The following is a 25,742-nucleotide window of genomic DNA, read 5'->3' on the forward strand; positions in this document are numbered from 1 at the left end:
ATCCTACGGAAGGCAGGAAAGTCACTGGACCAAAGAGGTGCGTCTACAGTCTTCCAGGAGCAAAAAATCGCCGTACAGAAAGCTCAAATAGCTGGTCTTAAGCCGTCAGGCCGTTGCAAGGTCAATTGGGACCCGAACAAGGCTTTTCCTCACGTTGATAATCTTATTATAGCGAGGGACCGGTCCGAGATGAACACTTGGAAGTTAAATGACGAAGCCGCGGCGGAAAATCGTCCGCCGAAGCGGAGGAAAAAGCAGTCGGTTGAGCAAGAGTTTTTTAGTCAATTCCCAAAATCTTAATTAAATTGAAGCTATTTTCATAACTTGAGAATTAATCTACATAATGCGTTGGAACGGAAATGAAGCTATCGCAGGTGGGGCGGTGTGGAGGGGTGGGCGGAGTGGTGGCGGCCTGGTGCTGCGAGAGGTGATTATCTGTAACATCCAGTATAGCTTCAATGATATCGTTCTTTGTATAAGACTGTTGAGGCATTTTCAAGGCGATTAAAGGAAGCTGCTATAGATAAAAGTTTGATGAAATTTTGGGGACGCTGGGTGATGAAGGAGACAATTTGAGAAATTTTACATTAGTACCATGCGACCAAACTGCTTGTGCAAAATACAAATGAACATTCCAATATAAAACAACATGAAACTCTCAGTAAGACACAATCTGTTCTATGTAAATAACTTCAATTTTGGCCAAGCACTGTGCAAGTGAAGTTTGACATTTTGTATGGGGAATTCTTTTTTTCGCTGACCAGTAGGTGGGTATGACCGGCAGGTGGGTACTGCATGGTATTGTGGAAAGAAGCCAGCGTGTTAGCACAGCTCAGAACCGGAATGGCGCGACTAAACGGTTATCTCTATCAGATCAGAGCAGCACCAACAGATGAATGTCCATGCGGGCAGGCAAAAGAAACGGTAGAGCACTTTCTCTTTCGATGCGTAAAATGGACAGCACAACGCAAGGAGATGATGTCCCAATGTGTAGAAGAAAAGCGTGGCAGCCTATGCTTTCACCTGGGAGGTAAGGCAGCGTCGGATGGACAGAAATGGGCACCGAATATAGAAGCGGTGTGAGCCACGATCAGATTTGCGATCGCTACAGGTCGCCTGGAACAGAGATGATAACAACACCAATAAGCCACCGGTTACGAAAACTCACTTACTAACAACAGCCACCCCGTACAACCAATAGCAGGCACTGCTTCAGCCGCCGAAGATAGGAAACTGAACACTTGGAGGAATTGGACTTCAACTTGATCTGCTACCACTAACCGATACGGGGATCTAGAAAGAGAACAATGAAGAGACAGAGAAGAACAAGGCGGGAAACATAGGGGCTCTGCAAGACCAAGACATCAATTGGCGAAATATATGTATTTTTAGTTTTTAGAGCCCTATGGGCGGTGGCCTACCGGGCGTAATAGATCTGTCTGTCTGACTACTAGGGTGACGTTCGTTATGTTGGGTCGCCCTCATCCAGGTCAATGTATCTCAAACTTCACTCGGGCTAAGGGTGGCACTGATCCGAAACGTGTTAATCCCCCTCCTTCAGGACAGATATCAAGTCGTTTGCTCTAGGCCATGGGCTATTACCCCTTCCTAAATTCCGCATCACAATGACACTCACCACCAAAGAAACAGCCACTATGGCCAACGAAAACAGGGCTGCCATCGTGATCCGAGTGGCAATGGTGTTGATGTCTCTGGCCGTCTTGGTGGTTGGGTTACGACTGTAGTGTCGTCGTCTGATCAGGTCAATGGGTCTGGACGATATAGCTGCTGTCATCACCTGGGTAAGGCCGATTTAACATAAGTTTATACTTAAGCTTTGTCTAATATGATCCTGTCATAGGCCTGCATCATATGATGTCGCTCAACAATGATTGCGAGTACGATTTTCCCATTCTGTATATATGGCAGCAACTCATTGTCGATAATAGTGACTCAATACGGACTGGGCCGACACGACTGGACAGTTTCTGATGAGACAATGAAACTTTACCTTCGAGTAAGACACTTGGTTTTCATTCATGCTGCTTTGGAGACTAACCTTTACCTATTGTTTTTGGATTTCTATCCTGTTCTACGTAGTTACTCTTTTCTGGGCAAAGATGACATTCTTGCTGCATTATTACCGAACTATGGCAGTCTCTTACATGCGATTGGTCTACCTGGGTGTCATCATCATCGTGGCATTATGGGGTGTGTCCCAAGCCATTATGGTCTCTCTACAATGCATCCCCCTCCAGGCTGTCTGGGATACGAGAATCAAGGGGAGATGCATTTCTCACCGAACCACTTGATGGTATATAAATGGCGTCATAAATATAGTTTCTGACTTTAACATCATGATTTTACCCCTCCCTATCGTCTGGAAACTCAATCTCCCTCCTTCTCAGAAATTCCTTCTTTCTGGTATTTTCGGGCTAGGCTTCTTGTGGGTCCTGCATCTCATGTTCTATCTGCGGTTCGTTGACACTTTGTTTCCAGTACAATTGGCGTTTCGATATTACGACTGCAATATCTCACCCCTCAACCAGACTAACATGGTGGAACGTTACAGCAGCCTCATGGTCCCTCGCAGAACTCGTGTCTGCCATCACTTGCGCTTGTCTTCCAACTCTCAAGCCTCTGCTTGTGAGGATAAAGGCCTGGGTCCCTCACCTCGGAAAGGGCGATAATACTTTCAGCTTCAAGAGCAGAGTGGGGAAGAAGACACAGAGTTAAGTGTGACTATAGCGGAGAACCACAAAGGCTTTGGCAACAGGCCTAAAATACCTACAGCAGTTTCGATGTATGGATCTCAGACGAGTATAACAGCTGTCTAGGGTTCTCCGTCTAAAACAGACTCCAAGAGGAAGTTGACATATAGCTCGCAGGCTATGTCGGTATAACTGCATTGTGCATTGGGTTATTCTGCATCAGGAGTAGGGGGAAAAGATACTCTCTGTCATTGTATATATGTCAATATGCTTCTGTGCAGTGTTCATCTCATTGCTCCCTGTACATACTCTGTGCAGACAAGCCCTCTGCAAATTTTATCATGAACGACAAACAGCACGTGCACCAAGTCAAACTTGTCATTATTACCGGCTCTGCCCATGGTACGTTCACAGAATGGTAGCCTACATGGTAAAACGTAGCTCAAGCTAACCAGGGGATATTGTTAAAGGTATCGAGCCATACGTTGCGCGCAGCCTTTCTGAAGGTGAACCAAGCATCCTCATCAATTACGCGGCTGAGTCTTCGGATGCCAACGCTGCAGCATTGAGGAATGAATTGCTTCCAAGTCATGCTTGACACAGAGCAGTCAAATTGACATTCATGACTTTGCCCCAATATGCCTCATCAAATCATTGCAATTCTCTTTCCCTCAGTAGCTGTGTGCGAAAAAGGTGGTCAGTTGAGTATTTGATCCTCTCGACAAAGCCAGCCGCAGACGTGGAAACAGCTTCGATGTGAAATCTCACCTCTATTTTAGCTATTCCTTTTTTGTACGGATAATCCAATCCCTTTGGACATTTTACCGCTGGCGACTACACATCCGAGAGGCCGCGGTAAATAAAGCACCTCAGATGGGCCGAGATGCGTCTCGTATATGCATGCGGCCCGCTCGACCCTTGTAGAGCAAGGATTTCACTATGTCCGCTCCTATCCTAAGCCTTTTCCCCTTGCATGCAGGTGGATTAGGAATGTTTGTCACTAATTACCTCAGCATCTGTCATCATGATAGACCCGACTTTTATCAACGACTTTACGTGGTCTGACGAGTAAATGCATTGAGTCTCAAAGGTATAAAACTGCTCATCTGTCGGTGGATGGTTAAACTTGCATCAGAAAGTCAACAACCTTTAAGAATCATACTCAGCACAGAAACATCTGTAAGCCGCCATGCTATTCATTCGATCTGCATATACCTTGTGCTAATAACTCACTGAGATATAGCACACTTCAAGATGCATTTCTCAACTGCCTCCGTGCTCGCTACGCTGATCTCTGCGGCTACCGCTGCCAAGCAAATGCAGATCAACTACTATAGCGACACCCAGTGCAGAAATTATGCTGGCCAGGTCGATGTCACTTGGGCTAACGCCCTATACTCTGGCAAGACCAACTGCTATAACTATAGTTACGGCAGGGCTATGAACATCGCAGAGTGCCAAGTTGGGGGATGCTTCTGTAACCTTTACAAGGGGAAGAACTGTAATGAGTACATGGATCAGATGGTGTATGGGGACCAGTTTGGCTGTCGTCCTTGGGCTAATCAGGTTCAATCTTTTGCATGCTACTATAGAGGTTGAAGAGCTTTGCACTGGGCTGGATTGGTTCCTTGCGCCATGTCAGAGTGAGAGCCGGAGGAAGATACTAGAGGGGTGAAACAGCGGATTGATGCTGGCTAAGAAGCGGCCAATACCGAAAAGGATAGTGTAAAGATTAAGTAACCAAAGACAATACTATTTACAAATATAGGAGTAGACAATACGGTAACTCACAAGCCAGGTGAACAATAGTTGCAATATCCATCCCACGGCTGATCGACAAGCCGTAGATTGCCTAGAGAACGCAACAGTTCAAGCGGATAGTTAGCCATCATAAGTAAACCCCATAAGGCTGTGCTTCTGTACTTACAGTAGACTAAAATTATGACTATTATGATTAGTGGTCTTGCGGTTGTCATTATTCTGAGAACTGCTGGTGGTGGTCTCGTGATTATTATCGACATATACCTGTCATATATAGTCCTACGGGTACCTGTCATGTCATTACCGTACGTGTTGTTGATACATGTTGTAGTGGGTTAATCGAAAATCACTGAAGATCCTGTTGCCAAATCTTCGTAATCATGGCACCGGTGGTAGAAGCTGAGTTGAAAAGTAGCTGGCTATCCCACGCACCAAGGAGATACAATCAGAGAAAAGGCCTGGTAGAATAGTCAGGTTTTCAGAATAAAACAGCACTTTTGGAAAAGAGAAATAAAACGAAGGTGGAGTTTGCGAGATGATGGAGACTTGGATGGTCGTTTGTTATTCAGTGCTAGTGATCAAAGAGTAAGGTTCTTGGTTTTATTTAATCATCATTAACAAGGCTATAGGAATAGATCATGAAAGTGGCTTTTGGCGGACTTTAGGGGTAAGAGTGTATAATATGGCAATAGGCAAAGGGTCTGAAAGGAAAGGGCTAAGTTGATTGCTTACCTGTCAGCCCCTCGTTTCTGATTTAGACCTTACTGGTTCTATTCTTTCAACGCACCCCTGCAACACCATCTACGACGTGCTTATCGAGCAAACAAAGCAATATCTCTTGACCGTCTCGCTTGCATCGATTGCAGGCAGCGCTTGCTTCGTCATATTTGCCAACCGCATCCCTCGACGTCAGTGGCTCACGGCATCCTTCCTCGTTCTAGCTGGGTTCTTCGTCATCACTGGATGCGTCTACTATGGCTTCAATCAACAAAAAGGTGCCCGTTTTAAATATACCAGATACTCCATCTAATTATGAATTACTAAACTAGTTTCGCCGAATCACCTACCGAAGAAAACCGCAGCAGCACCTTTGAGTGCGAATTGGCCTAAATGAACGAGATGGAAGTCTGTTGCGCAGCCATCTTGGCTCGTTGAGTACATGCCCATAGGAGAGACTCCAATGCGGTTATGAAGCTCGATACCGCGGATGCGTAGGGGTTTGAAGAGAGTTGGGGCCGAGTCCCTCTTGGTCGCAGAGCCAGCGGGTGGCTGTTGAGCTGGGGTAAAGAAGGAGACGCCAGCGGCGGGTTTGTTGCAGATGGCCATGATTGTTGAACGATACGAAATGTGTGGCCGACTCGACTATTTTTATACGTGGTTATCGGCAAGGATCTACGATTGAATTTGTAATCGGCCTGCCTTCCACTGTAGGCCGTTGAGTCATTCCTGAAGCATAGACACAGTCTCGGGTTCCTCTTCCGCTACCCTAGGCTTTCCTAGGTTTCTAACAGTCAATACAATGAATAAATACTGCCGAGACAGTTGATTTATAATATAAGGTTATTAGTAAGGTTTTAGTAGAATCTTTTACCATCCAGGACCACCTAACGCATAACCCCACCTAATGCATAACTAAAATTTCGCTCCTCCCATACAAAATCCAAATTTTCAATTGCATTGTATTCGGCCAGGCATGAAGATACTCGCGAACGAAGACCTGCACTATATTACTTTTTCCATTAAATTCTTATATCGGCTTGAATTTTTCCCGTTCCGTCCTGTAGCCTGGTTCTCTAGCCCTTTGAATTTTGTCGCATTTCACCTCATGTACCCTAGGCGACTCCATCCACTCAAGCCGAACTTTTACCTAATTTACTCGCCGCAACTCCTTCCGTAATGGTTCGCCGTAACTATACCGAAGATGACGTAGCTGAGGCTATATTCGACACCACCGATAGAGGCCTCTCACAGAATGAGGCGGCCCAGAAACGTGGAGTACCTCAGTGGACCATTTCGAGACGACTTTCCGGTCAAGCAAGCAGGAATGAACGTATCCAGGCCCACCAGCGTATTCCAAAGAGCCAGGACGAGACGCTTGTTCGTTGGGTGCTGCGACAAGAGTCTCTGGGCTATGCTCCCTCGCACAGCCAGCTCCGCGCCTGTGTCGAGGCCATCCTCAAACAACAAGGCGATAACAAACCTTTAGGCAAGCACTGGACCACCAGGTTCGTCAAACGTCACCCAAAACTATCTACCAAGATTGGAAAACGTCAAGAAGCCGCCAGGTTTGACGGCTTTACTCCGAAAGCGGTCAATTGGTACTTCGATATCCGGGAGAACGAGTACGGCTGGATCAAGCCTGAGAACACAGTTAACGTGGACGAGGGCGGTATAATGGCGGGTTTCGGTAAGTCTTCTGCAAGTACTCTGTAGGCTTTTATAGGGCATAACTAATTGGTTGTCCATGAGGCCTGGACAGCCTCGTGATCGGGAGCTCTGACCCGAAGAAGAAGGCGATGTTGAAACGCGTCCAGTCGCGCACTTGGACCTCATTTATTGAGGCTGTCACCGCAACCGGTCGCGCTTTAAAACTAGGAATTATCTTTAAAGGAAAAGAGCTGCAGAAGCAGTGGTTCCTTAACGAATTCGAATTAATAGCGGACTGGCACTACATCACATCACCGAACGGCTGGACAGACAATCATAATGCTCTCGAGTGGTTGAAGGGCGTTTATCTACCACAAACGGAGCCTCGTGATGCATCGGATGCGATACTTATTATCCTTGACGGTCACGGGAGCCATACGCAGGTGAGAATTTCGGTGTTTTCGCCGCTGAGTCACCCGCTATAGGGTCGCTGACGAGCAGTCAGGACGAGTGGATGGCTTACGTGCTTTCTGAACAACGTCTACTGCTGTTACTTACCAGCACATTGTTCCCATGGTCTGCAGCCATTAGATAATGGGATTTTTAATGTCATCAGAGGTGCGTACCGGAAAGAACTCCAAAAGCTGCCTAGTTTGACCGATTCTGCGCCGGTTGACAAAGTCAACTTTATCCGGGCATACGCGAAAGCCAGGGAGGCGGGCATGAGGAAAGATATTATCTTATCCGGCTGGAGGTTTACTGAAAATTGGCCAATAAATCAGTACAAAGCTCTAGCACATCCAGAAATTCAGCCAGACAAAGAAAAACTGCTGGAAGAGTTAAAGACGCCAAGCCCTCCTCAACTGCACTCAGATGATACGCCGAAAACGAGTCGGCAAGTGAGGGAAATGGCCAAACACCGAAGCCGTCCGACCAAGCGGAAGTACAGTAAGATCGCAAAGGGGTTGGAAGCTTTAGAGATGAAGGTGGCCGTTCAGAATGCGCGGATTACTGGTTTCGAGGAGCAGATGGCTCAGCTGCGGCGAGGGAAGAAAAGAAAGGCGGTACCAAACCCGAACCGACGATCCATGGCTCTGGCGGAGGCTCTAGTGGCTGGAGAATCTCTTCATGACTCAAAGGAGGCAGAAATAGAGGTGGATGTGGATGAGGAGGTCGAGTCGGTGATTGAGGTGGGTGTCAGGTCAGAGGACGAAAGTGATGACTTTATGGTCGTAACAAAGCACTGCCAGCGCACACGCAGCGGTCAGGAGGTCAAAAAGCCACGCACAGAGTAAAAATTGATCAATTTTATAGAGTTTCTCTTCAAAGCTTCGCTTTTTAATTGACGACCTGGTGTTTTGTGCACGCATCAAAATTTGGATTTTATGTGGGCGGAGCAAAATTTTGGTTATCCATTAAGGTGGACCTGGATGGTACGGAGCATACGCAGAGGGTGTTAGAAAGCGATGAGGAGTGCGACGACAAGGAAACGATTTCGGGGCCTGACTGTATTTGGCTTAAACATGGCGCTAAGGCCTTGCAGGATAATGTTGTTGTCAAGAACCGTAGAATGCTGAGCCCAAGATAAGACGAGGAAAAGACGTTTGGCAACGAAGTCTAATATCTATTATGTGTGCACTTATGAAGCGCATGATCAAGCTACGGAACCGCAGAGCCTCTTATAATCCTGTAATCCTGTACTCTGTGACGACTTATTGTTGTCTCCTTTTCCCAAGAGTTGTCTTTCTCTGAGCGGCCTTTCCATTTTACCAGGTACTCGACCTGCCTTCGTCTCGTCCTTTTACTCAGTAGCTCTACCCCCTTATGATTTCCTCCATCGTCAGAAACCCTTTTGTCAAACTGGTTGACCTAATCAATGCTAATATCCTTTCTCTTCTCCCACGCATTTGCGTCGTCTAGAAAGCCTTGCCATTTCATAAGATGCAGAATCAGCCTTCCTTGCTTCCACTTAACCAATAATTGATCCACTTCCCACATAACTCCACCGGGGTCTAATGCTGTAGGTTGGCCAATCTCACTAGCTGAGACCCTGTTCTGGCGCGATGAAGACGCATATCCATCTTTAGTCCTCAGATCTTCCTCGCAGTTCTGGTCAATGTAAAGCTGTGGATCGACGATATCTGAGTTCTCTGAGGTCGACAGAATGAATTGAAGCCTTTTACTTGCTTCGTATGCATTGCCGAAGTTATCGTCGTTGCTTTCGTCAAGTTGAGCTCTTGATGTGTCCGCTTTGACAATCGAGGCAGGCTGCAGGAGGCCTGATGCCTCGTTGGAACTAAGATGCTTAGAGTCGGCCATGTCGTCAATGCTATAAGGAGATAGCAGAGAAGGGTATGAAGTACCGCCCCTTTGAGGAACTGATTCAATCCCAGTGGAAGATGATGTAGCCAAATCATGTGTTCCTGACAAGGCTGTGACGTCTTGAGGTGGTTGTTGGCCTGCCTCTTTGTCTTGACCAGAACTGATCGCCGGGTTACTCCGCAAGTGAGGATGTAGACTTTTATCATTCACTTGAGTTGATGAGAGCATATAGGGAAAGCTGGTTGAAGACGGCGAGGATTGGACATCTGAGCGAGACCTCCCGTCATTTTCATGCCCGATCTTCTCATTCTCGGTAAGTTCCGATAAAGACGAAAAATCGTCCTCCACGAGACCGTCACTTCTTGGTAGACTCTCAGATGACACCCAATTAACAAACGTAAGGTGACTGCAACTTCCGTAGAGTACCGGCTTCACCTGTCTGTCAATTGAGGATTGGGCACAGTGTCGCTCGAAGGGCGAGGACATCGTGTCACCGCTTAGGCCGTCTTCATCGAGTGTTTTGTGCTTCTTTATGGGCTTCCCAGAAGTGCTATGAATGTCCGCTAAGTGTAGCCACAGATCCTCAGGGGACGTTGATACTACCGGACATTCTGGGTGCGGACACTGTAACTGAGAGTGGTTAAACTGAGATTTGATGAAGGCCGAAACACAAACGGAAGCATGTCGCTGCCGACCGCTTTGGTCCCAGAATTGTTGTAAGCGATGGTTTGCGGAATACTCATGGCTTCCCAGATGAACATGGCAATAGCCAGGACAAGCAATTGCGTTACGTGAAATAATCGGATCACATGGAAATGGCGACTGTTGGTTTGCGATGTGATCTTGGCAGTGCATAGTCCATTCCGATTCGCCCTTCACCCAGCGATTGCAAACAGAACAGAATTGGACAAAGGGACTTTGCTTGCTGTGATGTTCTTCCCAGCAATGGAAGGCATGCTTCCATCTTGCCAGATTTCGAAGCGGAATACTAGAATGATAGGAAAACTGTGTAAGTTTTCAAGATTTTCAGTCACGCGCTAGTGGTAGGGATTTGTTACCTTTCCATGTCCTGCGCACAGCCGAGGACTGCACAAATACCGTCTACTGGACGTAGCATGATCTGATATGCGATATGACAGGGACTCTTCCCTAGAAAGATGAGATCTTGTAGCGCGGAGCGCCCCTCAGGGTTTCATAAAGGCGCTGTTGAGACAGGGTTTGAGAAAGACGGGTGCGTTCCGGTAAGAAGTGCATGGTACGAGCAGTATTCCAAGACTTGCTTTTTCTGTATCTCCCGTAGCTTGGCGGCCACCAATTGCCTTCTGTTGGTAACACATCTGTATCTAGGGACATTCATTATTTCTTCCAATCATTGTTCTCACCATTGACCCACCCAAATCATTGTGACCATCATGATATCAGTATGTGATTACAAATGCGGACGAAACCATCTATACGAGTAGTAAATGCAGTTACACTGTGTTCCTTCTGATTGCCAAGCGTCACAATGCAGGATTGGCTTGTCGGTTGCGTGTTCTTGCAGCTACTGTAGTGTTACCAGGCCAACATAAGCTGCCGGGCGTAATAAATTGTATTATATTGTAGTGTTACTTGGTACCCCAATTTATACTCCTCGTACCTGAATCGGCGGGAATAGAGCAAACAACCCTCAATTACGGCTGTTAGCCGCCAATGACTCAATATTATAACTCTGGCGCTTTAAGGCCTCCGTGAAGGGCCTTCAACGTTTTGTCGGAACAGGCTGGCTTTCTTCTAAATCTTAATTCCACACCTCTCGATTATCTCTCGACAACAACTCTCTGGCGGCCAATACCGTTTGCCACATGACATGGCAACTCGTCAGACACATGGACTGGATGTAACGAAAACACCGATAAATAACACTATTGCGTAATGATGACGTTGGATGCAGAAATCCACCAGTCGCCACAAAAGTATGTACAGTACACCACGGTTCGCTTTGCATTTTCGTTTTTATCTAAGCGGCAAAATCATTTAGTTATGCCTACTACATAACGGTTACAAATTGAAGTAACCTAATGTACAACATCCATCGTATTTTCAATCTATCACTCCTATTCTACTGCAAAATGGGGCAGCAGAATCTGGTGTTGCACCTAAAGTTATTTTCTGTTCTTCTCCGTCTCGGCGAGCTTGCCTCCGCTATGATCGTCCTAGGGATTCTCTCACGTTTTGTTTACCTTATCGACATCGCAAAGGCGAATATCGATGGACGTATCATCTATGGCATCGTCGTCACGTGTCTCGGTATTATCTACTCCGTCTTTTTCTGTACGCCATTTAGGGAACATGTTCTTGGGCTTTCCCTTTGACTTCGTATTGTTTGTGATGTGGCTCGTGGTATACTGCTTGTTTCAAACGGCATGGTGCTCCCCCCCTAGCTAAGATCACCTACTAATCATCCACAACATTCAATTTTCATAGGGAACGGGTAGTCACACTTGCTTTGCGCGTTGGTATAACAACTATTAGGGCTACCGGTACTATTGGGGTCGTTTCGTCGGGCCCGTTGTAAGCAGAGGTTCAACTCAAACAAACCAAGAATTGAGTCATCGAATTGCCAAAGGGTTCGTAGAAAGCCACTGGACGTAGAGAAGATGAACTTTACCATTGTGAAGTTCTGCATATAGAGACTTCCCACAAGCCAGTTACCCCCAGAAAGGGCCACTAAGGTACGTTGTAGCCTGGAGAATACCGCCCAGATGGCCGTCCGTGGAACCCATGGGTTCGATTATCGAAAGCGGCAATGGCACCAGCCCCATTCATAATGGCTCTATAACCTCCGCCCGAGATGGCAATACCGATTCGTGGCAACGCGCTGCCATTCCTCACGATGCCATTCGCATACGCGTTAGTGTCTATATCGCCAATCTTGGCTCGGGTAAGGACGTCCTTTAACGCTGAGATGGTGTTATTGCCACGAAGCTCTAGCCATGCTGTTTCATCAGTTAGCAATGTCGTTGCCTGCGATTCCATCCTGTACTACGAAGTCACGTGTTCAGTTGAGGTTCACTCTTGATTGTGGAGTATTAACTTACTGGCAGGCGAGGCCATTAGCACTGCCAGTTGGATCAATTGACCGCAAGACAACATTACGCACTGCTGAAGAGGAGCCTAGCACACTTCGATTTCCGCTAACTTCTTGTATTCAGTGGGCAATGTTAAGGGCAACATTAGATTTGACAAGACAAACAAAACGATGATAGCGTTGGACGGTGAGTAGCCCTCAGTCCTCCTCATGGCTGAAATGATATTTGGGTCCTATGCATGCTACCAAAGCCAAGGTTCGTCGTCCCCCAACGACGTTTTGTCATAGTTACGCATTTGTCTCTAGGCTTGCCATGCACACTGTTTTAGGCTTGATACTACATACACCATTTCAATACCCGAGAAGGCTCATTTTCCAATCAAGTTGGGGCCGTCAGACCAAGCCATCTGAACTAACCAAATGTGGGTAATATGCTAGAGTTCCAGTGGATTCATTCAGCCAACAACAAACACCTCGTATCATACCGTATCACATGTAAATTTTCAGCTGCCGCACAAGGACAAAGGGAATGCTAACGGTGGTAAAGCCACCTACTGGAGCTTCAGCACACTCCAAGAACACCATCTGGCCTTGAATCTGCCTTTTGACCTGGTTCTTTTAGAGTTATTAAAGACTCGCAGGTGCCACCCTATTGCCGAAAGCGGTCAAGTCACCGCATACAAAGACATTGACAGCATGACTGACCCGACCGCCCAAAATATTGACTGGGATCTCAGGGTTGCACGAGAGGAGTCAAATTTGTTTACCGCAACATATGGAGCCGGGGCACAGGGCGTGCTGAGCTAAGGCAGTCTATCTCCACATTAATTACAAAATGTTATTGTCTGCGAAAAGATTCGGCATTCGCGACACGAAATTAGACTTCCCCCTCGACACGCAATTCCTGCAAACGCGTCAATAGACCACCACACACTATCCAGCATATCATCGGCACAGTCTCAGGACCAGAAGTCAGAAAAGAATGTAACCAAGATTTAACGTTGTAGGCCCTATGAGGCGTATCCTCCCAAGCGGGGACAAAATCATTCATTCATTCATTCTACCTCGCAGCTAGGATAGGATAGGACCTTCCCCCGAGAACTGAAACAGTAAAACCCATCCAGAGCTACAGCCGAGGGCGATACTTGTTGCGATCGCTGATTTTACTGGACGATATTCAAACGGGAGCCAGAGCAGGTTTCGACCTCGATACGTGATCCATTTGCGGTCGGCGCTGATCCCGTAGCCTTGGCATTGGCATGGGTGAGGTTGTAGACTGGATGCAGGCGCAGTGGCAAACGAAGATGGGTGCGAGATCAGGTTGAGGTTAAACATGAGATTATCGGTAAGAAGATGTGTACCAGTTTTGTCGAAGCGGATAGTGTCGGCGACACTGCCTATAACGAGCGTCGCAAGGCATTGTACAGTCGTGGCATCCCATATCTTGGCGATCCTGTCGATTGACGCCGATGCAAGGCGCTGGCCATCCGGTGAGAAGACCACCGAGTTAACACAGCCGTGATGGCCTTCGAGCGTTGCCGTACACTCGCCAGTCGTGGCATCCCATATCTTGACAGTCCTGTCGCGTGATGCTGATGCGAGACGCTGGCCGTCGAGTGAGAACGCCACTGAGCAAACCTCATCATCATGGCCCCTGAGCGTCGCCATACAGTGGCCAGTCGTGGCATCCCATATCTTGACGGTCGTGTCGTGTGATGCCGATGCAAGACGCTGGCCATCCAGTGAGAAGACCACCGAGTGAACCCCACCTCCATGGCCTTCGAGCGTCGCCGTACAGTGTCCGGTCCCGATATCCCACATCTTAACGGTCCCCTCGCGTGACGCTGATGCAAGGCGCTGGCCATCCGGTGAGAAGACCACCCAGTTAACCCCACCGTCATGGCCTTCAAGCGTCTCTAGACATGCATCCCAATTCTCAGCTATGGTCGGTTTAGCTAGAATCCAGCTTGGCTCTTCCTCTTTGAACAATCTTCTCGTTACGCTACGCCGAGGGCTGAATGTAAGCGCGGACACATATGCCTGAAGGGGCGCATTCCTTATCGCCCGTCCATGTGCTAGGATAAATCGCCGTGCATCCCGTACGAAATCAAACAAGCGGGTTCCCTCTGACCCATTCTAGTAGAAATATAATCAGCATATTGGCTCTATATAACCACAAACATCAAACTACCTACCAGCAACGTCTCGAGCTTCGTCATCGCAACCACACCTTTTGGTATTCTTCCGAGAAGGCTGAGCGCTTCCAGCCAGTAGAGATACTTCTTACTAAGAAACTGATGGACTGTGCCATCGTCTTGTAGGTCGTCGATAGGCATCAAAGTTCTATCCGAGACGGCAGCGCTTAGGTGGTCAACCCAGTAGAAGCACGAGTATCGCGCCGAGGCCAACGGGTTGGGATCAGGCTGGCGGACATCATCTATAGAGATGCCGGGATGGTGTAGATCGTACATGTCGCGCCGCAGGGACCTGGACATCACCAGCAGCGACCTCGAGAAGATGGTATGGTGCTGGTCCGTGGTGCCAGAAGGTACGATCTGGTTGGATGCCTTGTCAAGCAGGTATTCCTTCGCCGATTGATGCACAAAGTAAATGACACCTTTTCGAAGAGTCAAGAAAGAGCCACAGGATCCGATGGTCTCTTTCAACTCATCCTGGTCGAATTCCTCGAGCGACTCAACAAGAGATATCAGCTCCTTCAAGGTGACGGGGCTGTATACGACCGACACAATAGCTAAGATCTGCTTGCACAGGCCCGCATCATCTGAGTTGATAATATGTTCCATCATTCGCTCATAAAGTTGATCAAGTCCTGCTGGGAATGACGTTAACTTCGTAAGCATATGCTGTCTTGGGACCCTAGGATCCGCAAGTTCTTTGCAGACTAAAGCTACCCAGAGAAAAGTGCCATTGGCATGAGACATCAAGTAGTGTTGGACAGCGTAGCGTATCTTGTCGTCGTAATTCTCTTCACATATCAATTGATCCACTTTGTGTCGGATGTACACGTCAACTGCTTCGCAAATGGTGCTCCCAATGTCCTCAAGACACAGCTTGGCTGTGTGTGTTGCATTTCTGAGCCTCGGCCCAATGTCTGGGCAGTGGTTGCGGCTGGATACAATCCACTTGATATGGGAAGGCGACTTGAAAATAAAGTCAAGAAGCTCTGAGTGCTTCGTTTTGCACTCGTCAAGGGCATCGATGATCAAGACCACATCCTCCAGAGCTGGATCGTTCAGCATGTCCATGAATATATCGGTCAGAGGCGCCCAGGCATTGATGCTCTCAAAACGTTTCTCCTCTTGGGTATCGTACTTCGTCCGTACGTAGGAAATGAGTGATGGTTGCTGGATGATGAGAAGGTAGATGAGGCCGCGCAGCACGCCCCGTGGCACTGCTCAATTGAGCCTCTGTAGCCTGACAGAAGAAATAAGACAGTCGTTTCGCAGACTCTTTCTCTAGCTCATCTATGATGCCGCAGAGGAGCATTGTCTTGCCTTTGCCGGGGTCGCCTTTGATCCAGAGCAGCCGGCTTTGCGGGTCGTCACGAAATCGCTGAAAGCGGTCGTTCTTGAGAATCCAGCAGTAGGAGCCCTTGAGCAGGCCGCCCTTTGTCTCCAGGATTCGCTGCTTGTCGTCGCGGGGGTCAGTCACGTATAGATGCTTCAGACATCGCATGTTCTTGACGCCTGGGAACTTTGTCTTTGCAAACCATTCTAACAGCTGACTTTATCTTATAGAAGGGCCAACAAGTTAATTCCACTTGCCTTGGTCGGGCGGTCCGCCGAAGTCGATAATCTGATGGTCAACAGTCAAGGTGCTAGCGACAACCCCTGCGTTTCCGGACAAGGTTATATCCTTTTCATTCGCCATTATAAAGACGCGAAATAAAAGTATTATGGACGAGCCAAAGGCAACGGACTGGTACACAGGGTGGAAAGAGGCAATCGGCCGGGAAGACTCCTAGAGACTCGGATCAGAGGATGGGCGACTTTCAGACTGGCTCCAAGACCAACCAAAGGTGCAGTAAAAGCGCGTCAACCCTGAACAAAAATGAGAAACCTGGGCTCTTCAATCGAGGGGGGTGCCAAAACATCACGGACTGGTCTCGCTTTGACACAACCATACGGGACCAAGCGCTGGGAAGCTGTATATAAATAAACGTCAAAGCATGACCAACAGGCTACATGGCCGTAACAATTCCTGCACTATTAAGAGAAAGATATTCCGTTAGCCGGCTAGACACGCGAAGATGGAGCTAAAGGAAGATTGGAGGGGCAGCTGGTTATATTTCGTCATAATAAAGTGGCCTGTCAGCCACCATGACAACCCACCCACCGGGACATAGCTGCTGAGCAAGAACGCAGCATCCGAATACGAATTGAGCTGCATCGGGATGAGGGCGAGTATCCCTTTGAGCGGCACAGCCCTCCAACGAGGCCACGACAAGGGTATGGGCCAATCAAAATGACTGAAACTAGTAGTACTTCTCCGCACATACTAACTTATATGGTGATAGAAGTCCCAGCAGTTCTGATTGTTACAAATCACTACCTCGCACACTTTGTAGGCGTATCGGGTGTGCTTCCGTTACTTGCTTTGTGCATTTCCCGTTATCGGCTGCAGATAGCTTCCTTTGGCATTCCTCTTCTTACAAGGTTGACGCTGCCCCTGCTTGAGGCCTTTGCAAGTTAGGCAAGCCGATTTGATGCCCCTGTGGAAATGATTGACATCTCTTTGTATGTGTTTTTGCCGTGTTTTCAGATCGTCAATGTCCTCTTCCTTCCCTGTACGATTTCTCTTCCTTGCCTGACCTTCCTGTTCATATGTGATACAAATCGCATCGTAGATGCATTTCTTGTAGTCTTTGAGAGTTATATAGGGCTTCCAGTTAGGGCACGGCGTTGTAAGCTGTAAAATGAAGCTATTCACAAGGGCTACTTCAAGAAGGAAACCCCAAAGAAGCGCCTGCCAAGGGCCACGCCGAAAATACTGCTTATAGCTGATATATGCCCTTAACTAGTCGCCTCGGTCAACGTGATTCATCTGACAGTTATAAATAGCGGCAACCATTGGTATTGGGATGATTTTGAAGGCATCACCACCAAAGATTTGCTATATAGCTTGTAATTACATGCACTTATTAGCTGGCTTTCTTTCCTTTTCTGTACATTCCTTATTAGCACCGGTATGGATAGTTAAAAGGAAGAGCATAAGCCTATTATCTCTCTATAAATTACGAGACCTAGGAAACCGGGAACAAGATAAGTTATAAGACAAACATAAATAAATACATCTAAGGCACGTACAAGGCCGTCCACTGTAGGAATATCTCTTATCTCGTTATACTGAAGGGTAGAAATAGGCATAAAAATCTGGAAGAATTCAAGTCGTTCCTGGGGCAGAGGGTTGATGTGAAAATCACGATATTCTATGTTAAGGCACGAAGTTGTGGCCGGCTTCTTCCGCCGGGGAAACTGGCACTCCGATGGGATCTTCAGCCCCTCGCTGAGAGTGTGTGGAAGCTATAGTTATCGAAGTAATAGCTATCTTGTGTTTGATGGAATTACTTGGGAAGTCATAGTTTTAATAAATAATGATTTGTATGTGATTTGCTAGTAAATGCTTCCTTGAACGAACCTCTCGTACCCCGCTTGTACTAGCTGTATTATCTATGGGATGTGGGGCGAGTGACTTGTTGGCGCCTTGTATCATTTACAAATATATCGAAAGATTTCTTTCGAGTTCAACAGCTCCGCAATTGTGCCTTTATGGATTTTTATGTCGGTCTCTTAGCCTGTCTCTGTCATAAGACCAAACGCCTGACGAGATTAATCTGTATCAGAATGTCTGAGATTTTGGTTGTGGTTTTCAATTGCGATGGTGCTCATAAACCCAAGCCAAAACTCAGTGATTTGTGGCTACACTTCGGATTTACCGAGGTAAATGATGCTATTGAACACCGTGCGATGAGCTGATACGAGGCGAGTGATTGCTATTGGGAGGAGCGAAGCACAATCTGATGTTATAATTATTCCGTCTTACCGCATTAAGAAAGTTCATAATCATTCACAAAAACACGAATCATATTCTCTCCCAGCATACTATCGATGATTTGCATGCGATGATGAGGAATAATAATGGATAATTAGGCTTTTATATTCATTATGACGTGGTTGTGATTCACCTGATCATATGATCGTGGCTGATGCATGATGCACTTGGAGCGGATATAAGCTTTCAAAACAACAGTATCACCTTTCTCGTGGTAGTTAGAGTCATATTAAGCTTCCTGTGATGATGAGCATCACACCCCCAATTTTATATCTCTCTATTAACGCGATCGGTTCATTTTTGATCGAGCTTTATTTCCATGTCATCATCGATCCAGGGGAAAGGAATGCTGTGGCCTGCATCTCTATTCCGTTCAGATCTCTCAGCCTTCTCCGGTCTCTCGGTATATCCATATCTTTAACCTCCCACGTTCCAGAGAAAATGCATACCAAAGTGATTGCACAGGACGAAGAGGACCAGTATTACCGCTCCATTTTGCGGGAAGGGATCAAAACCGGCGTTTCTGGCCTCGCATTCGGCATTGCATTGGCAACAGGTCTACATCGTTTCTATTCCCCGTTCAGACAATTACCCCTCTACGTCAAGAGCACCACTTGCATCTACCCCGGAATGCTCACTATCAGCATTGGCGCAAACCGAGCATCTCATGCCTTTCAATCATACCTGCACCCTGAACTGAGGAGATACGAAGACGAGGCCGAACAGCAGGTCAAAAGAATTTATGCTGAAGAGTCTCCGGGACAGCGAGCAAAAGATTGGCTGTATGATCATCGATTTCAAGTTCTTGGAGGAACATGGGCTATCACGATGGCGGTCGCTCTCACGAATATGAGACGGGACCATTCAACCAGGGGCGCCAGGAAACTTGTCCAGGCTCGAGTTGTTGCACAGGCGTCGACGCTGGCTGCTCTTTTACTAACAGCGGTCCTCGAAGCTAAAGATAGGAAAGAAGGCAGAGGGAAATACCAGAAGGTGATCGTAGTCAACCGTCGCAAAGAGTAACACAGTCAGGTCTCGAAGACATATCGAGTCGCCCCTCGCGCGCTGGAACAAACCCATGGAACTGGGAGGCTAGTCTTGACTGCCAGGCATCTGGTTTTATCGCGGTGGCTGGAAAATGCCAGATACTAAAGAGCCCTTTATATTCACGGCAGACGTGGGCCAGCAACTTGTAGTTATGCATCAACAGTATCAGTCTCAATTCATTGTGTACAAATGAGGGAAACCATCAGGGCTTGGGTAAGCGAATATTCAACAAGTATATTACATGGTCCTGAAAAAAAAAATGAAAAAAAAAAAAAAAAAAACTTCTCTTTTCCCAACTTTCGCATAGTCAACTCCGTCTCGTCAATGATGGCTACCGCAATGATGGCATACGCGGCGTGGCCAATTCGCCCCACAACCCCATCCACATCCCGGTGCAGGATACGGGGCCCTACAAGCTGGCCAACCATGGTATCCCTGCCCGCAGCCAGGGCAGTGACTCACAAGCCAGGGGCACCCAAGGGGCGGTAGCCCTATGCCGATGGGAGCAGCCGATGAGGGAGCGCCGACCCTTGCAGTCGGAACGTTGTCTCCCGGAGCCGAAAGAGGGTTCTGCCACCACCAGCACGGGGCAGGCGACCACCGTTGCCACGGATCGAGACGGACTTCATTCTGTGCCGTGTCACCCGGGAGTTCTTTCTGCTGGGAAGTCGTGTCTTCGCTTTTCTGAATATTCGGCTCGGTGTTCGGCATTCTTCAGGGTGCAGTTCTCTAGCTGGATATGTGCTTCCGTCTTGCGGCGATTTGAAGTTATGGGCGGGCAAGGTACGCGAGAGCTTGACGTTTGTCTTTTATATCTGGGCTCGGCATTCTCCACCTGGGGCGGGACGTTGGGCTGGTTTATGTGGATGGCTGTGTGGAAAAAGACGCCTGACCCCATGTATCGTTCCGTCGCAACAGAGACGAAGCCGCTAAATTAGCTAAAGTCAATAATGATCTGATGCTGCAGTGGAAAGATGGAAGACCGCCCTGCGAAACACCTAACTAATCACATTCTAATTGCGTATATCTCGGGTCTTTCCGGATTGTGCAGTGTTATTGGCTGCCTCTACCCCGCACTGAAGTCTAGCCTCGACCAATCACATAAGTGATTTAATAGCTACACTCGCACTAACATCTTAGACGCCTGTCTCAATCGTGATTGACCAAGTCAGTTGCGAAAAATGACTCGCATACGACATTGTAACTAGATTCACAAAGCCTCAAACTAAGAAGTACAGTCACAAAGCTTGGAGACGAACACTGCTTACGTCTTTGCTTAGCTGCTTGTCACAACATAGCATTCCGGTCAGTACGAACACGAGATACGGTCGAATCAGGTCCATCAACCCATTGCATTGATGAAGGGGAAAAAAGCTTTATGCACGGCATGTGCTCCACTTCGATGCTAGGTAAGCTGTGGAAACTACAACATCTTCCCACTCATGACTTAAGAAAAATGTAATCGAGTTGTGTAGAGATGGTGTTAATAGATATGTACTGGCAGCTTGTGCCACATCGTATACGGATAATTTTTCCATTAATTGGTGTGTGTGTTGTTCATGTGTGTATCCGCCCACTCCCCTCCGTCTACCTCCATCTCTGCATCCAAGTGGGTTCATACAGTGGTGTGAGATAAGTTTGATGATCTTTGAAGGTACCGAAAGAGTCCGGTCTAGCCGTGTGTATAACGTTCATGACTTGTTAGTTAAGCCACTAGTCACACGAGATCCAACCTTGGTTTCGACGGGCTATTATTATTAAGCTCCTCAAACCCTTCTTTTCCCCCCCTCTTTTTTTATGTTACGAACCCTGATTCTCTGATGTGTCTCATTGAATGTGTATATATTCGAGGTTGAGTTGCTTCCCCGCTCCAAGTCCCATATACATCTTTATGCTGGGTCCCACTGGTGTATCACTGCTATAGCGATCGCACGCCCCATTATGTAAAATACACAACGTGACATTCTTCCATTTCAGTTCTCAATATTCTCTTACATATCCACCCATCCGTCCATCCATCCACTCCTGTCCCAGATGATGGGTTCTCTCCCTAGCTTACATACAACCCATCACCCAATCCATTCACAGCCCTTCGCCTGGATGATATGTCGCCTCAGCCTGTTTCGCATATAATAGGCACAAAAGCTACAATGGGGACAGGTAGCCCGACTTCCCCTCTTGTCGAGGACCATAAATCAACCCTCTCGCGAAAGAGTATATCATCAAGTACCAAGTCGGTCAAGCCTATGCAGCGCCCCTCCAAGCGAGCCAGCTCAAGCGCTGCCACAATTCACCGCCACGACCATATCCCACATAAAACTGGCATGGACGGTCGGAATAAGCGTGTGTGGAAGGCTTGTGAACGATGTCGAATGAAGAAGACTAAGGCATGTTTTCTGGTACTTACCTTCTCAACCCCCTACCTTTATTAACACGGAGTTAAGTGTGACGGTGAGTTCCCATGCAGGCGATGCAAGGACGACAGCCTAGTTTGCACCGCTGGTGTACGAAAGAAGACGAAAAACAAGCAGGTGCCTAGCAGGTACGTATGCAAAAGTTCATAGTGTTCCCCATTTTACTTATATGCTACAGTTACGCCGAGGTTCTCGAGAACACACAATACGCTCTCATTACTACCGTCCATGAGCTTTACTCCATGGTCCGAAATAACCAATCCTGGGACTTGGGTGAGCCCGAACTCGATGACCGCGGCCAACCCGTGATCCACAACATCGTCCAGAAGCTCGGCTGCATCCGCCTGAACAAAGATGTCGACCTTCCCGTGCACTCAGTATTCCCTAAGGATGAAGCCCGAACAGCTAAGCTAGTGCGAGAGCACAACGATCGACGAAAGAAATACAAACCTCAAACGGAGATTATCAAGGACGCGAATTCTTCCGCGTGCAACCGAACCGAGGGAGCGTCATCATCGGAGCTCAATCACTCCGACATTGAGCACGATTACCGAAAGGCCGGCGTTTGTAACACTGATGCCTTGACCCTCTTACCACAGGGCTTCACAGGCAGCGTCGATTGCGATTTTGCTCCTCAGCCACCCGTGATTGGCGCTTCGACTCTATTCCCCTCGCGAGCCCCCGCGATGAGCAACTTCCCCGCTTGGTCTATCGCCCAGCCCCAGCATAGCGACCTCACCATACAATTCTTACAACGACGAAACGACATGATGACGAACATGGATCTGTTGAATCAGGGTCATGGGAATCAGAATTCGGCACCATGAAGCCTCAAGCCCTCTCATGTCCCAATTCAGAAGTGATGCTAGGCGTGGGTGAGCCCATGATATATTCTGGCTACGGCGACGAATCTATGCGGTCATGAACCCTAACGACTCTCGACTCTGTAGTATTATCCGTTGGCTCATGCGGGGCAAGCCCCGGGGAGCCAACTAAGCTAGCTTAGTCGGCCCCTAACGTGTGCGACATCCACGGGGCCCGAATTTTGGTGATTTGTGGTATTTTTGATCTTCAGGCCCTTGTGAGATGTCTACGCACGTGGATCCAAGACAGAATTAGTAAGTTGAGGCTTCTCGTAATGACGGTTTGACTATTAACTATCTGTGAGCTAGGGAGGTGACCAGGCTGGTGAATCTATCTACCAATGTAGATGAAATGTAGATGTAGATAGTTGTAAATCTATATCTATCCATCTACCGAATGACATGCGGGTCATCTAGCGATCTGCCGGGAGGTGCGGTACTTAGACGAAGTGTTGATAGATGCCAAGGCCGCTGGTAAGATTAGGGGAGGTAGTTGTACTTTCCGGTATTAATGGCATCCTCCTGTACAGAAGTATCGGTACTCCCACAATCCCTTCCCCAACCGTCCCCTTACTACCATTCCCCGCCACTTAAAGCATAGCACAAAAAATCACCGCTCCATACAAATCCTACCATTTTATTTGCACCGTATTTTAGCATAATGAAGCCATTCGCGAAAGAAAAAACTGTAGTGTATTACTGGAGGGACCGGTCCGGCAAGCGGCCCGCCAAAGGAAGCCTGGAGGAACTGTGCTAGCGTGATGAAGCTGGTGAAGAAGGGCTGCTTGTAGGTATTATCAGTAAGATGGTGGATTTTGTTGAATAGGTGCTGGGGCCTCACGTGCAAGCAGGGATACTTTAAGATTACAGCCGAAATGGTAAAACCTCTAAGGGGCAGATTTCAACAAAACACAACATGAATACACACCAATTCACATCAATGAACCGAATACACGTAATGTCCAACAGATTTAAGGTGTTACGATGACCTGGGTCGAGACCAGGCGGTCACCCGTGGCAGAACCCTGGGCCCCATTTTTAACGGGAACTGTCAAAGCTGTTGCGCGCGACTTCAGCGGATCGGAGCACCACTCCAACGGATCACCAGTGATTCATGGGAATCATCAGCGATTCCTATGGCACCCCCTCCAATCCAGTCGAGAACCATAGATATATATACACTCATTTTCACTCTTCAGTAGTAAGTCCAGTGTAACGCACTTAGTATATAAGACATTCATTTAGCACTTTCCTAGATAGATAGTGTGACAGCTATCAATGTACAATTTTACTATTACTACATCATGACTTATAATGCTTAATATAACGTCATAATCCATTAGATTATACACTCCTAAGTCTGGGACCTACTGTAGATATAGGTTAGACCCGACCATCACAGAAAGGTTATGTTTTTAGTCAATACCGGCAATCTAGTCATATAACTGTGCCCTCCTTTTTCTTGCTGTGGTTCTCTTGCTTCGTATTGGCTCAGGAGTGCTTTGTTGCTTCCTCTTACGTGTGGGAGTAGGGGAAGTAGGATCGAGTTGGTCATCCAACATTTGCTTTGTGTCTGAACCATTTTCCGTACAATCGCTATCTGAATCGCCAGTTAGCTCAAGGAAGAGGTTTAGAAGGGACAAGCCATACCCGAACTTGGAATTGGAAGCACTGGATTAACGTCAATTGTGGTTGGAGTCAGTGGTGTATGCTTTCCTCTAGGGCAGGCTGGTGGTTTGGTCGCCTCGCAATCTGACTGCTTTGATGGCAGTGTCGGGGAAGCAGCTTTCCTTTGCGGAGACTGCTTTTGACCGCGGATTGGAGACGAGAATGGGTTTCTGCTTGCAACGCCCCAGGGCCAGCTGGTCGTGGTGGCGTAGGCGACTCATTGACAGGATTCGACGATGTGGGCATGTATGTATTATGTGTAGACAGGGTACTCTGTCGAACGAATTCCCAATCGTCGGGGAGAATTACTAAGATCCGGACGGTGGAATCGACGACTTGAGGGCCTTGGATAAGGTCGCGGTTAAGGACCCCCAAGACGCGACCGCTGCATACAATCCACGACCCTTTAGGAAAGGGGTTCACAGCTTGTCGCATCCACCCGAGTAGAGAATGCCATGGTTGTTGCTCTACGGGGAAGAGGAGGAGGACGTGGCATACGTGTACGCCTTTGTGAGGAGGGCGGTCGTTTTCTGGCACTAAGTAAGAACCTAGCTTTATGAACACCGAAGTCTTGCTCAGTGGCTCTGGCCAGACATCCTCCTTGATATGGAAGGTATCTAGATCGACAGGGCCGGCAAGGGATATATGTGCTGAAGAGTTTGGCCAGGGGGCACTTTCATCGCTACCATCGAGGAGTCGAGGGACAATACTGTGGGGTTGTAAGCATCGATAACTGGTATGAATACGACGTGAGAGGACGTACGGAGTCAAGCCGCCATCACGCGGTAGTGCCAGCGCAACCTGCACAGATTCAGTTTCTTCTGTCTCCCATCCATCCAAACTTACGCCATGGAAGGTAAGTTTGTTTGGAAAAATTCGGGCGACTATAGTGAACCATTTCCCCTCCCAGTCCTCCTCCAAGGTCGCTGTTCTTGCTCCGGCGTTAAACATGGAGAGTAGCAAAGGAAGTCCTGAGATCTCGCCATCTTCAGGACTGAGGAGGCACGGATAGAGGTCGAGAATGAATGCAGGCTGAATAAAAGGCAGGAAGGTCCCAGCCTTGAAGTTCCCTGCATTCGTATAGCGTGAGCCAGCTGGGAGGATTTCGCACTGGGCTAGGTCGGAATGGTAGGTGATGATGAGATCCGCACCGATCGCTCCCTGCCCACGCTTATTTGGCAATGGAGGTATCGGGCAAATGACAGAGGCCGAGGAAGTCGTCATATTAGTGGCAATAGAATTATATGCAGTATCATAAGTGAAATAAGTTTAGGAGAGATAAGGGCAAAGGAGATGAGGGTGTTAAGTCCCCCTCTTTGAAAAATGGTGGCTTGCTATGTAGATATATACTGATTTTAGTAATGCTCTGACCCTGACGTCAATGTAGCATACTGCTACACTAAGCTAGGTTCTGAAGTATAGCCCGTACGGTATATTGCCACAAAGT

At 47.7% G+C, this 25,742-nt stretch overlaps 9 protein-coding genes across 9 annotated transcripts; 4 read left to right on the forward strand and 5 right to left on the reverse strand.

Moving 5' to 3' along the window:
• Nucleotides 1-3,052: 3,052 nt before the first annotated feature.
• FOXG_22449 (uncharacterized protein) lies at nt 3,053-3,309 on the forward strand (the record flags this gene model as incomplete). The annotated part of the gene is made up of 2 exons (XM_018402857.1): nt 3,053-3,113; nt 3,182-3,309. The coding sequence occupies 2 exons, from the start codon at nt 3,053-3,055 to the stop codon at nt 3,307-3,309; spliced, it is 189 nt and encodes a 62-aa protein (XP_018257043.1).
• A 656-nt stretch (nt 3,310-3,965) lies between these two features.
• On the forward strand, nt 3,966-4,310 carry FOXG_16390 (uncharacterized protein; the record flags this gene model as incomplete). The annotated part of the gene is made up of 1 exon (XM_018396419.1): nt 3,966-4,310. One exon carries the CDS (start codon nt 3,966-3,968, stop codon nt 4,308-4,310), a length of 345 nt encoding a protein of 114 aa, XP_018257044.1.
• A 1,099-nt stretch (nt 4,311-5,409) lies between these two features.
• Nucleotides 5,410-5,798, reverse strand: FOXG_16391 (uncharacterized protein; the record flags this gene model as incomplete). Its single annotated transcript, XM_018396420.1, has 2 exons — nt 5,410-5,444; nt 5,540-5,798. The coding sequence occupies 2 exons, from the start codon at nt 5,796-5,798 to the stop codon at nt 5,410-5,412; spliced, it is 294 nt and encodes a 97-aa protein (XP_018257045.1).
• A 2,910-nt stretch (nt 5,799-8,708) lies between these two features.
• On the reverse strand, nt 8,709-9,922 carry FOXG_16392 (uncharacterized protein; the record flags this gene model as incomplete). The annotated part of the gene is made up of 2 exons (XM_018396421.1): nt 8,709-9,791; nt 9,857-9,922. The coding sequence occupies 2 exons, from the start codon at nt 9,920-9,922 to the stop codon at nt 8,709-8,711; spliced, it is 1,149 nt and encodes a 382-aa protein (XP_018257046.1).
• A 1,948-nt stretch (nt 9,923-11,870) lies between these two features.
• Nucleotides 11,871-12,257, reverse strand: FOXG_22450 (lysophospholipase; the record flags this gene model as incomplete). The annotated part of the gene is made up of 2 exons (XM_018402858.1): nt 11,871-12,139; nt 12,242-12,257. The coding sequence occupies 2 exons, from the start codon at nt 12,255-12,257 to the stop codon at nt 11,871-11,873; spliced, it is 285 nt and encodes a 94-aa protein (XP_018257047.1).
• Nucleotides 12,258-13,302: 1,045 nt separating this feature from the next.
• FOXG_16393 (uncharacterized protein) lies at nt 13,303-15,927 on the reverse strand (the record flags this gene model as incomplete). The annotated part of the gene is made up of 3 exons (XM_018396422.1): nt 13,303-14,367; nt 14,427-15,643; nt 15,672-15,927. 3 exons carry the CDS (start codon nt 15,925-15,927, stop codon nt 13,303-13,305), a joined length of 2,538 nt encoding a protein of 845 aa, XP_018257048.1.
• A 2,817-nt stretch (nt 15,928-18,744) lies between these two features.
• FOXG_22451 (uncharacterized protein) lies at nt 18,745-19,326 on the forward strand (the record flags this gene model as incomplete). The annotated part of the gene is made up of 1 exon (XM_018402859.1): nt 18,745-19,326. One exon carries the CDS (start codon nt 18,745-18,747, stop codon nt 19,324-19,326), a length of 582 nt encoding a protein of 193 aa, XP_018257049.1.
• Nucleotides 19,327-21,500: 2,174 nt separating this feature from the next.
• Nucleotides 21,501-22,591, forward strand: FOXG_16394 (uncharacterized protein; the record flags this gene model as incomplete). The annotated part of the gene is made up of 3 exons (XM_018396423.1): nt 21,501-21,749; nt 21,795-21,892; nt 21,943-22,591. The coding sequence occupies 3 exons, from the start codon at nt 21,501-21,503 to the stop codon at nt 22,589-22,591; spliced, it is 996 nt and encodes a 331-aa protein (XP_018257050.1).
• Nucleotides 22,592-24,325: 1,734 nt separating this feature from the next.
• FOXG_22452 (uncharacterized protein) lies at nt 24,326-25,519 on the reverse strand (the record flags this gene model as incomplete). The annotated part of the gene is made up of 3 exons (XM_018402860.1): nt 24,326-25,004; nt 25,059-25,096; nt 25,142-25,519. 3 exons carry the CDS (start codon nt 25,517-25,519, stop codon nt 24,326-24,328), a joined length of 1,095 nt encoding a protein of 364 aa, XP_018257051.1.
• Between the last annotated feature and the right edge of the window lie 223 nt (nt 25,520-25,742).

Source organism: Fusarium oxysporum, genomic scaffold (genome assembly GCF_000149955.1).
Source record: "Fusarium oxysporum f. sp. lycopersici 4287 supercont2.34 genomic scaffold, whole genome shotgun sequence".
Classification (NCBI taxonomy): domain Eukaryota; kingdom Fungi; phylum Ascomycota; class Sordariomycetes; order Hypocreales; family Nectriaceae; genus Fusarium; species Fusarium oxysporum.